We start from the raw sequence: 14,472 nt of genomic DNA on the forward strand, positions 1-14,472 counted from the left end.
AGGACAGAGCCAGTTCCCTGGTGCTTCCCCTCACCATGGCAGAGCTGCTCCCACACCTGAGATCCACCTCTCCACCAGGGACACCCTCAGGTGGAGGAGACCCAAACCCTCTCAAGTCCACCCCAGGGAGCCCAAGGCTGTGTTACCTCAGTCACTGAACTCATCCCATGACTCCATGTCCTGAGCTCCAGGCACGGGAGGAGTTGGAAAATTGGCATCGGGAAGTGCCCACCTCCAAAAAAAGCTGCAAAACTCATTGCATAAGGAAACAAAAAACCTTTATTTTATTCCTCACAAGAAGCACATAAAATATTCAGGACATTCTTACAAACAAAAGTAAAAAAAAAAGTGCATGATGCATCATTCCCTCCCGCGGACGTACAGTACAAAAATCCCGCCGATTCCAATACAAAACCGGGATTCGAAATACCATGGAATTAAAGGAACCTTGTTATCATGGAGGACAGCAATGCACAGGAACAGCTACACGTTACTCACCCCCCTCCTCACAGGCTGACTAGGACGGGTCCTGCTGGGACACGGCCGAGCCAAACCCCACCTGCACGGGAAGGACCCCCAGGAGGTCGGGCACTGCCACCACACGGACCAACAGCACCTGGACTGGGAATAAGGTGCCAGTTTGTGCATTTCAGGATTCCTGGCAGGACAGGATTGGGTTTGGATCTGCCGAGCAAAGCACAGCCGGTGACGGGAAGTGTCCCCGCACACCCCACTCCTGTTTCGGCAGCAATGCATAGATAAACGGGATAAACAGGATAAATGGGGATAAACAGGGACACAGGGAGCAGCCCCCAGCTGTCCTTTGGTTCTGCCATACCCAGAGGGAAGCGGTAGCAGGTGAGCAGTGCTGAGCTCAGCAAGGATGGGAGGGTGGGATGCGGGGGGGGGAATGGTCTCACTGCCACCAGAAACACCAAAAGCACCAAAAACTCCCCAAAGAACAGCAAACAGCAGAGTTGAACAGCTCAGCAGATACACAGTGTTTGTAAACTATGAGTAAGGCACTCTGTTGTAAGGACACGTGGGGAGGACGAGCACATCGACCTTCTCATGCAACAAACCCAGTGGGACCACACATGGTGCAGGTTTGGCTACAAACCCCTGGGAATGGCACAGCTGCTTCCAGGCCAGCTCCCACTGAATCCTGCCTCTATCCCATGACACAGCGAGGGAGCCCAGGGTCCAACGAGGGAAGCGTGGAGTTGATCCAGCAAGAGCTGAGTGGGAGCAGCAGCAGGGGAAGGTGGAGGGAGCCGAGCTGTGCCCTGCAATGAGGGGGTTGGGTCGGACACGGTGGGTTGGATGTGGCAGAACTCAGCAGGCACTCGAGAAACAGGAAGGAAATCACATGTTCACCTGCAGCAGTTCATGGAACCTTCCGAAATTATTCAAATCCAACCCTGCACCTTCTCCCTCAGCCGGGCAGGGATGGGAAGGGTTGGCAGCACAGAGAAAGGTGACCCTGCTGTGGTCACACCCAGGGGTTCACTGGGCAGGAGCCCCTGAGGCTCCCCCAGATGCCACTCTGAGCCCCATGGCACCCAACAGCTCCGGGACCTCTCATCTGCCCTTCCCAAATCCCAGTCTGGGTGTAAAGCAGGATGAAGATGACACAAGCCTAGGAGATGGTTTGCAGTGACCCGGCTGTGCCGCATTCCCGGCTCACTGACGGGCTTTCATCCTGCCCTGAACTCGACCTGGCGGCTCCTCAGCCCGACCAGAGGCTCCTACACAACTTCCCTCCTGGAGCAGCTCGTGCTCCTCACCAGCTCTCCGGGGTGAAACAAGTGCAAATCAAATTCAGGCTCCCTCAGCGGGGACGTTTATTTACTGATTGCCCGTCCCTACAAGTCCTCACACAATAGAAACGGGATCTTACGCTTAAGGGACAAAAGGGAACTCTGGGCATTCGGGACAGGCGAACCCACAGCTCCCTTCCTCGAGACACTGGATTTTGGATTAATTAGTTCAGACTGGCTGCTGCAGCCCTGTTCTGCCCCAGCTCAGAGGGGAGTTTTAAAAAAGCCTTTCCATGGGGATTTTAAAACGTGGGAGCGCTCACACTCACAGCCTGGTAGAGCAAATCCACCACTGAGCTCCCAGATCTGTTCTGACCCCCAAATCTGCTTCAAAATATCACCTGAAGGCACGAGCAGCCAATGTGGCTTCAGATGGGATTCAGGGAGCACTGAGACTTGGGGAGTGTTCCCTGCACACCTCCCAAGCTCTTCCCCACACATTCGGCCAGGGCTTGCACAGAGCAGCTCTAGACCAGGCTGGCTGTCCAAAATATTCCAAGAAAACGTGCATTCCATATGGAATGGGGGCACTGTTGCAATCCAAGCACCAGCCCTGGCACAAGGGGGAGCACATGGTAACGCCAGACCCAGGGGGGGCACAGGCAGCCCCCAGCTGTCCCCTTTCCTCCAGGGGGAGATCTCACCCTCATCTCCAACATCCCTCTCCTTGGAGCACACACATATTTCTGTCTGACTGCTCCCCGAGCAGGATTTATGGGGCTTTCACAGCCCTGGGAGAGTTGGGACATGTCCAGCTGGGCTCCTCACTCCAGGGCCACCCAGCTTCCCACTTTGGGGCCACCCAGGCTCCTGACACACGGCATAAATAACACCCTGGACTCCACCAGCAGCTCCCCAGGCTGCTGGGAAACCCAGGATACAGGGACTGTTCTACCAAAGCAACAGTAACAACCAGAAAAGACACGGTCACCTCCTGGGATTTCAGCAGAGCTGACCCTCCTTAGTCACCTCGTGTCACCCACAGCCAACAGAGGGTCCCAACACAGGATCCACAACACCAACACAGCATCACATCACGGGGTCCACGGGCACTCACGGGCTCTGTCAGCACTGGGACATCACAGACCACAAGGACAGCAAAAACACCCCAAAACCACAACACCTGGGATGGCCACACAGCTGGGGTCACATCGGTCACATCAGTTCCACTGTCCTCACGGACACAGCTCCTTCATCTCCCAGCCACAGCCCCAGGGGAGCCTCCATGTCCACACTCCTCCAAGGCCTTTACAGCCAACACCAAGGGAATTCCTTCAAACAACAGCAAGAACTCTGGGAAAAGCCTTTTGGATAAAAAACTCAACCAACAAAGCAGGACAAAAAGCCAGCGGGAACAGAGGTAGTGTGCGTGTCACCATCTTAAGGATTTCCCACAAGTGCCCTGTTCAGAGCCTTGTGTTTGCTCTGTAAAAAAAAAAAGTCATGAATAATTTTTTTGAGTCTTTGAAACAGAACATTTCAGCATTTTAGATAGAGATACAAATACCTAACCATAACCACACACAAATCCACGTTATTACACTTGGCAAACAGTACTAGGAAGAGCATCCTGCAGGACAACAGGCAAGTCACACACCAAGGCCTCCTCTAAGCCATGCAACACATTTGATTTCCCTTGTGCCCTTCATGTGACCCATCGTGGTTCTTTTGCCCCCTCTCAGAGCACAGGGAGGGGACGAAGAGGTGGCATTGGATGAACTGCTGCAAGTCAGATGATAAAACTGCACCGGTGCAATGAATAAATGCTGTAACCCCCCCAAAATCCAGCCCCCTCCTCCTCTCCACAGAAAGCATCAACTTTTGCCTATCCAAAGCACGTTCTTCAAGTTCCCTCCCGCCGCCTTCGCCCCCGGTTTGGAGGAGCCATCCGCGCTCCTCAGGGAGGGTTGTGGCTCACAGAACATGGAGCAGTCGCTGGAAACGGCCTCTTTGGAGTCTGTTACAGTGGACACGTCCACGTCACTCGACAAGTCCTCGGAGGACAGGTTAAGACAGCCCAGTTTGGCGAGGGAGTTGGACCTTTTGAGGGGCGAGGACACGGTGAGGCCGGCCAGGCGCAGCCGCGTCTCGATCTCCTGCGTGCGCTGCTTCACCAGCCCGGGCTTGCCCCGCACGCTGTGGATGCTGTCGCTGCTGGAGCTGCGCGTCAGGTTGGAGCTGCGGGACGAGGACGGGGTGTAGCAGATGGTCTTCAGGAAGTCCTTGGTGAAGCTGCTCGTGTGCTCCAGGCGGCACACGGTCGGCGTGGAGGTTTTCTGGGAGACTCCCTCCAGGACGCGTTTCACCTCCATCCTCTCCATGTTGTTCTCTGCGTCTCCGAGGACCATCGGGGCCGGTGTCAGGAGAGGCACGGGGCCGGGGTGGGACATCATGTCCTCGCTTTCCTCCATGATGCTGGAGTCCACCCTGTCCCGGAGCAGCGCTGAGGCGTCCGAGGGCAGGGTCTTGAGCCGCTCCAGCTCCTTGGTGTGCTTCCTGACCAACCCTGCCTTCTGCAGCTGGATCAGCGACTCCTGGTGCTGCATCAAGTAGCTGTTGGCGCTTGGCTTTTCCAAGTCTTTGCTGAACAACAGGTACTTCAGGTCCTTGGTAGGTCTGGTGTCCTTCCTGGCCAGAGACTCCTCTCTCACCACCTCTGCATGAAGGAGGCTCCTGTCACAGTGGGAGTTTCTCCTGGTCAGCAGAGTTTTTTCCGAGGTTTTTGGCGCATCTTTTCCTCTCTCCAGAATGCTGCGGTGCTGATCCAGTGACCTGCACGTGCCAACCTCTAAAGTCCCAACTCCTGGCACCATAGGAAGCGGAGCCTCGTTATGTTTAGTTCTGATTGCCTCCTCTGAATGTGCCCTGTTGGGCAGGTGGTCCAGCAGGTTGGAGTGGAGGTGGGACAGGAGGGCTGGCTGTGTGCAGATGGTGGTGCTGCGCTGTGCAGGGTTCAGCTTCTCACACTGTTCCCCGAAGGGGTCGGAGGACAGCCCAGCTGAAGAGTACATGCAGTCAGTGCAGGACTGGTAGGGAGGCTTCACCTTGCTGAGGATCCCAAACACGGCGTCGCGCTGCAGGAGAGAAAACAGGGGCAGATCAGTGGGCACAGAACACACACCAGCAACCAGCACAGGGTGTATTTACAGCCAAGCAGCTCTGAAACAACAAACATTTCCACTTCAGGCCCTGCAGCAGGAGCTAAAGCCACGTGCTTTCCCAGCAGACAGTGTCTCCAAGGAATACCTACCGTGCCAAGCGAGGGTCATGCAAGCGAGCTGCCCAAAGCACTTTACAGGGCACTCACGTGTGCACTCCTGGCATCTAAATCCACAGCTCGGGCAAGCAAAGCCCTGGTCAGAAGCACTTCGAAAGGGAAGAAGCTCATCATGGAATGAAAGGCTTTATCCAAGTCAAATGAAACTGGGCTATGAGGATGAGAAGAGCAGTTTCACTTGCAGCGGAGTCAGCCATGCCAATCACCTCCATCTCACCTCCATACGCACCTCAAAATCCTCTGGGCAACTCCTTTTGCTGTTGTTGTTATTCAAGTTCTCCCTATTGAGCCTGCTCTCCTCCTTGTGCATGGACAAACGCCGCTTCCACTTCTCCATGGGATTCTCCTCCCTGACACCATCCTCCCCTGGCTCCCCGAGGCCCATCCTTCCCTTCCTGGGGCTGAAGTCCATTTTTCTCTTCGCCTCCCTCTCGAAGCAGCTGCCCAGCTCTGCCGGCAGCTCCGCTCTCTCCGGGGCCTTTCCCATCTCCAGCAGCCTCCCCTGTGGCAGTGCGGATGGGGGCTGTTCCACCAACGCATCCCGCTCCAGCTGCTCCACGTGGAAAAAGCCCTCCCTGTCCCCAGGAACCTTGTTCTCCAGCAGCGTGTCCGAGAGGCGCCGGAAGCAGTAGTCAAAGCTCCCGGGCCCCTCGCTGCTGGCACGGTTGTCCAGGTATCCCGACTGGGAAGGCATGTCCAGGTCAGCCAGCCGGTTTTCCAGGTCGATGTCCAGCAGGAAGTCTCCCGAGCCCGTGGTGCCGTCAGTGTGCTGGGGCAGGTTGCTCTCTGCCTGCTGCTTCCACAGCTTGTTGTGGCGCTGCTTGCTGGGGAGAGGACAAGGACACGAGTGACCGTCCTGGAACTGCAGAAGTGCCAGGAGCTCCCCTCCCTCTCCACAGCCCAGAACCAAAGGGCTGGGTCCAGACCTAAGGTCCCATTTGGAAAAACAACCTTCAGCATCAGAATCTGTCCCCCCAGCTGCCCACTCCACAGCAGGCTCAGAGCAGTGCCCCATCTGCAGCTCTGATGGGATCAGCCCTTGGGAGACCCCTCAGGGCACAGAACCCCCACTAGGGCAAAACACCCCAAGCTGACCCCTCTGCACGTGCCATGGCATAGCTTCTGTCGATCCAGAGGGACAGATATCCCTCCTCTTCCCTTATTAAATAAATACTACAGCCCTTCAACGACAGAGCCCTGGGATTGGCACAGAACCTCTGACACGGCTGAGCTCAGTTCTGCCTCATAAAGCAGGAACAATGTGCTGAGCAGAACTGGCTGCTGAGAAATCCAAACGAGCTTCTCGAGTGCAGAGAAACCCTCCCTGAATTACACCAGAGCAGCTCTCCCAGTTAATTTCCATCTAGGGAGCCTGGCACAGGAAAGGTTTAGGAATAGCATGATTATCCCAGGATTCTGCCTCTGCCCTTCCAAAGGGACCCTTCAGGCTGCAGCCCCTGCACGCTCTGCCCATGTCTGTGGGCATGACACTGACAGAACCGCAGGGAGATTGATCAGTACTTTGTGGTGTTACCCACAATTAGCTCCTTTACTTTCCACAAGCTGCCTTCCCACCCATCCCCAGCCTTACCTGGCATCCAGAATTCCCTCATACTCCAGCAGCTGCCGCATGAAGCCGGCGTTGGGCCGGGCGATGCTGCGCTTCTGCTTCACGTAGTTGTAGGCCTTCTCCAGGGACCAGCCGAACTCCTTCATGGCGTAGGCAATGACCGTGGATGCCGAGCGGCTCACCCCCATCTTGCAGTGCACCAGGCACTTGGAGTGGTTCTTCCTGCACAAGGACAGACAGGAGAATCAATCCCATATCCCTGGTTATGGGTCTGTTACCACTTCACACGGAGGAGGGACAGCACTTTCTGCTCCTGCCCACCCCAACGTGCTGGATTACATGGGCCATGAGAAGAGTCCCTCTCTGGAAAAGCTGGAAGGTAGAGGAGGGCAGTCTCATTCATTTCAGAGACCACCAGGAAGCCTCCTGCTCACCCAAGTCTTTGGATACAGGGATCAGCGAGAAAAGGTGGAGTGTAATGGCCCAGCAGTGTTTGATGGGCTCTGTCACCATCTGTCTGCAGGGACAGCTGGGGCAGGTCACACACAGAGACATGCTGGAGCAGCTCCAGAACTTCTCCAGAAGAGGAAACGTCCTCATTTCCTTTTGGAAGTAAAATGAAGTAGTAATAAAAATGACAGGCAAGGAACAGGTTAATGCCAGCACAGGAAGAGACAAGGCACAGGGGAGTTCCAGGAACACGGAACTCCTGGCATGAAGCGGCAATGCCAAGGCCCTGACGTGTGGCTTTGGGAGGGCTCAGCTCCACATGGGATGAGACACAGAGGGTGGCTCAGATATGTCCCCACACAAAGCCAGGGGTCCCAGGCACTCACTTGGCCTTGTTGATGAAGTGATAGGCCTCGTTCCAGTGGGCCAGCAGGTCCGTGGTCTCCTCGTCGTACACGCGGATGTTGTGGTACGCGAACAACCCGGGGAAGAAGTTGTCGATCTCGCGTGTGACGTTCAGGATGTAGTCAATGCTGGGGGGGGGAAACAGGAGACACAGGATCAACTGCCATGGCCACGAAGAGCAACCGAGGGACATTGTGAATGCAGGGAAGCTGACCCAACATGCACCATAAGGTTTTATCTACAGCCCTAATCCCAAACCCCTGGGACACCCGGTGTGACACAGGCGGCCATTCACCCACTTCTCACCACCAGCACCACACAAAGCACCCAAACACCCCAGGCACAGGAGGGAGAAGCTTATTTTTTTCCCACTTATTTTATCTGAGTCTGTGTAACCCAAACAGAAAGTCCTGGCTGTGCCACACAGCTTTGGGGATCCTGAAGGAAGAGAAGGGCATCAGCTGCAAGTGAATCATCTGGGAATAGAACCCAGGAATCACCACTTCCAACTACAGGTTTTAGCTGCAAACCCACCCCTTTCTCTTCTTCCTGACCAAAATCATGAGAGTCACATGTTATCTCTTGATTCCTGCCCAATATCACAGAAGGGTTGACAATGTACCTGAGGAGAGCCAACGTGCACATTAATTTATCAGCTCCTATCACTCAGACAAAGCAAGGACACAGGATATTTGTCTCAGAATTTGCCCAGGTTTGACTTCAGACACTGCATGTCCCCATGCAGAACAAAATTATTAACGCCCTGCTTGATTTACTTGTCCCGAGATGTCCAGACATCTGTTCCCAAGGACTCCAAATAGTTTTCAGCTCCTCACACAAGGTTGGTGCAGGCCTTGGGTGAGCTGCAAATATTTATATGCAAAACTCTCCTTTGTCCAAAAAGTGTTGCAGTAAATGGGGTGAAGCAGCCCCGTGGTGATGAGTGTTGTGAGACACCCTGAGCTGCCTGTCTGGGCAGGAGAGGAGGAATTGGCTCATCCACAGGCAGCTCTGTTCCTTTACATGGAGTTTATTCCTCAGTGCTGTAATCTTTGCTCCTTTCCAGGCTGCAGGAATTCCCACCTGGCACAACACTAGGGATGGCACACACTGGGGGGATGGAGATCCTGATGGACCTCACAAAGGACAAGTTTTATAATTTTCACTCTGTGTGTTAAGTGAGGTTGGAGAGATTTCTCGACCAAGGTGTTGGCACTAAGTTACCACATGGCTGAGAATGGGCCCAAATCACCCCTAAAGCTACAAACATCCTCTCCAGAGTGCTGGGTGGGAGTTATAGACAAACAGCTGGAGGGTTTAAGGGCTGGTGCCTGGGAGGAGCTCTACTCACCCTGAGCCCTGCAGCTCCTCGAGGTTGGAGGCGTTCCACTCGGAGCCCTGCAACAGCCACAAACACACATTTCCAAGGAGCCCCAAAGCAGCCCTCTTCCCTCAGCTTCTGCAATCCCCCAGCCCCAGCCATCCTCCTGAACTGCCAACTGAAATGTTGGAAAAGGCCTCTGAGACAGGAATGTGGCATCAGCAGATGTCCTGTTCTGGGCAGGGACCTGCTGGAGGAGGGGACAAGGAGACAATTCACTAATAGAGTTAGTTCTAGGCTAGTGTGTGACTGAGCTCATCCCAAATCACTGTCTCTGGCCACTCTGGATTTTTAAACACATGGATAAACAGTGCAGGGAACGAAAGTGGTTATACCTGTGATCCCCGTCATGCCACACACGAGAAGTGAGGCAAATCCCGAAAGCTCTGGGGGTGGTTACTCCTTGGATTGCCCCCAAACCTTCACAACAGAAAGCTTAAAACTGCTTAAAAAGCAGGTTTTGCCCTCAAACATGGGCACTTCCTCTGATTCTCTCCAGAACAACAACAAAAAGACCCAGTGGGCATAACTGAGTTCATGTCCAGGAAGCCTTTGTTCCAGAGGCAGTGCCTGGTTTTGCCTGGAGTACCATCTAGTGGCAAAGGATTGGATGCAGCACAGCCCAGCTCTGCTGGAACTCAACACTTACCAGGTATAAATGATCAAAAATCAAAGATGGTTTGTCCATCTGACCCAGGATTAGCAGCATTTCATTGTCTATAAATTCCTTGAATTCCTTCAAGTTGCAGTTCATGTGTTTCTCCAGCTCGTTTCGGATCTGCAGAGTACAAAACAAAGGATGGCACTGGGACCGTGGTGTTCAACAGAAACATTGTTGGCACTTCCCTGCAAAACATTTTTCTGTCCTTCAATAAAAACAGCAACAGGGATTCGACCCTTTGGAGACAAGGGATCTCCCTATGTGGCATCTCTCCAAGGATCCCAGAAAGATTTGGGTTGGAAGGGACCTTAAAGATCATCTTCATTCCCACCCCCTGCCATGGGCAGGGACACCTTCCACTATCCCAGGTTGCTCCAAGCCCCATCCAACCTGGCCTTGGACACTTGCAGGGATGGGGCAGCCACGGCTTCTCTGGGCAACCTGTGCCAGGGCCTCACCACCCTCACAGGGAAGAATTTCTTCCCAATATCCCATTCAACCCTGCCCTCTGGCAGTTTAAAACCACTGCCCCTTGTCCTGGCACCCTGACATTCTAAGCCCCCAAACTGGAGAGTTGTAAAATAAAGTTTCAGATAATATCAGCAAACCAAAAAAAAAATTTACTTTGCGGTACCTGATTCTTAAAAATAATAAACTGAGAGAAGAAAAACAAGAGCTTGGAGAGCAGTGAACAAAAAAAGTGAGACCCATTAGAAGCAAGGAGTGCAAATGGCAGCAGAGAGAGATTTCCAGTACTCTCCCATTTTAAAATGGGACATAATATCCTCTCCCTGCCCTCAGGTTCTGGCTGGGGCAATGCAAACCCCCACAACTTTATTTTAACCCACTGTGGAAAATGGTTGCAGCAGAACCAAAGTATCTTGTGTGCACCAGGAGCGAGGAACATGTGCACAGACAGACGAGTTCTCAGCTTCCTCCTACCACTTGCATGTTAATAAACTCCCTTAAAAAACAAAAACTCAACCCAAAGAGATCTATTTCCACTCTGAATGTCTGCACTGCGGGTGGATGTATTTCACCAGCCTGGGGGATGGATCCAAACTAACTTTAGCTTTGACTTGTGATTTTCCAATCTATAAACTCACCAGCAAAATGCTGTCTGCAAGGTCCTCTGACAGGAAAAAAAACCAAAATAAAACCTTAAAACTTGACTTGAAAGTCACATATTTGTTACTAAAGTCCTGAAAAACATGTTCTGATGCTGATATTATCCTGATTTTTTAGGAGAGAGGTGAAGCAAAGCCAGAGCAGAGCCTTTACGGAACAGTTGGAATGCACATTCCAAAGCCAATGACACCCAGGGATACAGTGCCTCCTCAGCACTCTCTTCAAAGGGAGTCTGGCAGGAAGAATAAGAGCAAACATTTTTCTATTTACCTCCTTAGAAGTCACATTTTCCAGGTCTTTGCTTGTCATGATGCTCCGGAGCTTGGCTTTAATGAGCCGTTCTGTCCGTTCCCTTTCCGTGGGCCTGGAAGGGAACAGGAACATGAGAGGAAGCTCCAGGCTGGCAGCAAACACACAGAGGGGGTGGAAAGGCTTGTGGTCATGACAATTTTGGGGAGAATAATGGAAAAAAAACCATTTGAAGCCTTTTATGAAAAGGAAACAGTGAGGAAGAAGAGGGAGAAGGGGTTTTGTGTGAACCAAGACTTTTCCTAATCCAATACAGCACTGACTTGTCAACAAAGAGGGCGGGAGAGTCGGGGCGGGTGGACTCCAGGTCCTGCATGGCGTTCCACTCGTTGATGCAGCTCTGGTCAGAGCTGATGCAGCTCTCGTAGTAGGTGGCCCAGACCAAGGCCACCCCTCCTGGGAAGTAGTTGTACCTCCTGGCAACCTCACAGGCTTTGTGGAGGATCTGTAAAGCAGACCTGCAGGTTGGGAGAAGAGATTTGTGCAGCTGTGAGCAGCAGGAACAGACAGAGCAGGACCTGAGAGATTTTCACAGACAAAACCCGATTTTTAGCATTATTTGCTGTAGTTTGCTCTTTGAGAGTAGTGGATTTATGGAGCTCAAAGAGGGCATAAACTGCACCTTGGAGGCTCCTCACAGCAGGGCCAAGGCAGAGGCTGAAATCTTCTCCTGATTAATAGGGAATCAGGAGGCACAAGTCCCTCTGGGGTCCAATCATCATCCAACTTGTACAGGCAAAGGAAAATAAAGAACAGGGACAATTTTCAAACCACCTTCAGCAAGGAGCCTGATGCATATTTACCAGCATTCCTGGCCCCTGACAGGCTCCAGGGACCAGGCCCAGATTGGGTCATTTGTTTTTGCAAATTCTAGCATTACTTTTTCCTTCCTTCCCTCAATTTTTTCTTTCCTTAAGGCTCCAAACTTGTTGTACTGAACATATCAACCACCTCCAAGGCTGCCAAGCGCAAAAAAATGACAACAGAAGTTTCATTTGTTTCTGTCCCAAATCATCCCCAGCACAACATCCTTCTGCACATCTTTTCCCTGTCAAATGTTGCTGAGACAGGGATCTCTCCAGGTTCCAAGGGGAGCCAGCACACTGCCCAGTCCCAGGGAGATGCAGTTCCATGCAGGGTTGGGCAGCAGCCTCTCCAGGGAGGAATCTGCTGGCACAACCACTGCTGACTCAGCCACCTCTGCCTCAGGGGTTTGGAATCCTTGCACAGGGGAGGGGTGACAGGAGCTGAAAGGTGAACAGGCCCCTGGGGAGACAGGAACCCCAGGAATGAGGCAGGACACAGGGAATGCCACAGTTTGGCAGTGGGTCCTGAGCCTCCTCCGTCAGCCTGGGAGAGAAAAATGCAGAGGGAGGAAATTCTGGGTTTGCAGTTCAGTGAATTCAAGTTAATCTCTCCTATTTATTCATCTCCCTGGTGCCACTTCCCTCTCACTGAAGGGCACAGAACTGCTCTGAACTGAAGCAGCAGATCCTGGTTTTGGATCAGGATTCCCACAGTCCCTTAATAGCCCTGATGACACAGGGAAGCAGATCTCTGCTGTACTCACTAAATACCAGTTTATGGAGAGTTCTAACATGCAGTTGGTTGTTTGCCTTTAATTGACTGACAGAGGACAGTCTCTGTGCCCCCAGCCCCTCAGCACACTTACCACATGGCCTGCACTGACACGGGCTTGAAGATGTGCATCCTCCCTGCTGTGCTCACACTGAAGCCACTGCAGAGAGAGGGGAAAACAGGTCACAAACTGCTCCTCTCTGCATCACAAACTGCTACTGCCAAGCAGCTACTGGGACACTCACAGTCCAAAAGAATCAGGGAGGAGAATTTCTATCTCTGATTTTCCAACACCCTCCTAAATAAGAATGGCAAGAAGACACCCCTCCCAGCGTAGGCTGCCAGGAATGGGAGCTGCACCCCTGGAGGGGGATTTCAGAGCATTCCCGGGGTACCACAGGTCCCACTGAGCAGTGTGAGGGCAGCAAGACCAAACTCACTGTGTGAATAATGGACTGCAGCCACGAATCCAAAATGGGAAATTTCTGTGCAATGTGATAGGGAATCTCTCCCAGAGCAGCCCCCAAGTAGGGAAGGACATTCACATTTATCCTGTTAATGTGGTTTCTTACCCATCCCCATCAAGATGGATTTTGGTGTCACTCCACAGGCGAAGAACCATTCCTATAGTGCAGCTTTTACTGGAAGAGAGGTGGTTACACAGGATGTTAGATATAGGCCATGATGTGGTCACACCAATAGCCTAAATTATTAATACTCTTTAATTTTTAAAATCCTCAAGCCTTGTTCTATGGAATGCCTAGTAATATTTTAGGCTATCAAAAGAGGCAGCTGCCCACCCTCTGCAAAGGGCACCCCAGGGGCCTGTCAAGTTGCAGTTGTGCTCCCTCCCTCTGGCTGATACAACAGACAAAAAGGGACTTTAGGGGTTTATCTGACCCAAAAGGACACCTTCAGTTCAAAGATGAAATCTGGCAACAAAGCCCTACTATAATGGGGGCCAGCAATTTCCAACTAGGAAATAATTAAGCTACTGAGATATTCAGGTTTTAAAGGAAATTTGGATGCACACAACAGAACTCAGGGTTGGTTTGCTCTTTCCCTTTCTTTTTTAAGCCTTCAGCCACTTTCTACAATGGATTTGACAGGCCAGTCTAAGCACATATGTGGGCAATGTGCACTTTAGAGCTTTGCAAGTTAAAAAGGATTTTACTAAACATGTGTAAAAGGAATAAACCCCACAAAAGCACCTGACTAGTGAAGTTCTCAGCAGGGAGAACATTTACAGCTCAGCAGTGACATCTCAGCCCCAACACAGAGCCATGGAGTCACTCAATGAAGTCACTACTGCCAAATGACCTCTTTATGCACGGAACTTCCCTTAATCAACAAAAACTCCGGGTGTTGGGGAGCCACTCACTGAAATGGCAGCTGTCCCTACAGTTGGGATGAATTTGTCACAACTTTTCCATCTATCTTCTTGTCTCACATCAATAATCACCAGGAGCAAATTACTGCAAGGTTGTTTCAGGTTGGAGGTGACAATGCAAACCTGCACTGCTGTGGCACACCAAGGGAATGCCACATGGGAATTTCCTCCATAACACTAACAACAGGAATTTCAGAGCAGAACAGGAGGCAGCATCAAAGCAATGACAATAAACTTATGAGGAAGGCATGGCCAGGAGCTTCCCCACAGATCTCTCTGCTGTGCAAAGCTTCTCCTTTCCACTGGAAACCACCAGTAAGGTTTTCCAAAATTAAACAAAACTCACACTGGTTGCACCAGCACGACAGGGCAGCCTGTTAAATCATGGGAGAACAGACACAACAGCCTGGCAGCTCTGACTTCTGACTCCAGAAACCAGCCCCATCTCCCCCAGCCAAGAGCTTTTCTGCCTTGGTTTACTCACCCAGGACTGGGATAATCTG

General features: G+C 52.1%; 1 protein-coding gene across 1 annotated transcript in view; it reads right to left on the minus strand.

Moving 5' to 3' along the window:
- Positions 1 to 261: 261 nt before the first annotated feature.
- The window catches only part of SSH1 (slingshot protein phosphatase 1), a 35,001-nt gene continuing 20,790 nt past the window's right edge, over positions 262 to 14,472 (minus strand). Inside the window, exons 6-15 of the mRNA XM_027652241.1 lie at positions 13,152 to 13,220; positions 12,674 to 12,739; positions 11,265 to 11,459; positions 10,963 to 11,056; positions 9,553 to 9,681; positions 8,874 to 8,920; positions 7,504 to 7,650; positions 6,689 to 6,889; positions 5,327 to 5,921; positions 262 to 4,894 (exon numbers count right to left, since the gene is read on the minus strand). Of these exons, the coding sequence (XP_027508042.1) occupies positions 3,635 to 4,894; positions 5,327 to 5,921; positions 6,689 to 6,889; positions 7,504 to 7,650; positions 8,874 to 8,920; positions 9,553 to 9,681; positions 10,963 to 11,056; positions 11,265 to 11,459; positions 12,674 to 12,739; positions 13,152 to 13,220 (2,803 nt within the window). The 3' untranslated portion in view covers positions 262 to 3,634. The remainder of the gene's footprint in view (positions 4,895 to 5,326; positions 5,922 to 6,688; positions 6,890 to 7,503; positions 7,651 to 8,873; positions 8,921 to 9,552; positions 9,682 to 10,962; positions 11,057 to 11,264; positions 11,460 to 12,673; positions 12,740 to 13,151; positions 13,221 to 14,472) is intronic.

Source organism: Corapipo altera, unplaced genomic scaffold (genome assembly GCF_003945725.1).
Source record: "Corapipo altera isolate COAL_440 unplaced genomic scaffold, ASM394572v1 67, whole genome shotgun sequence".
NCBI classification, from domain to species: Eukaryota; Metazoa; Chordata; class Aves; order Passeriformes; family Pipridae; genus Corapipo; species Corapipo altera.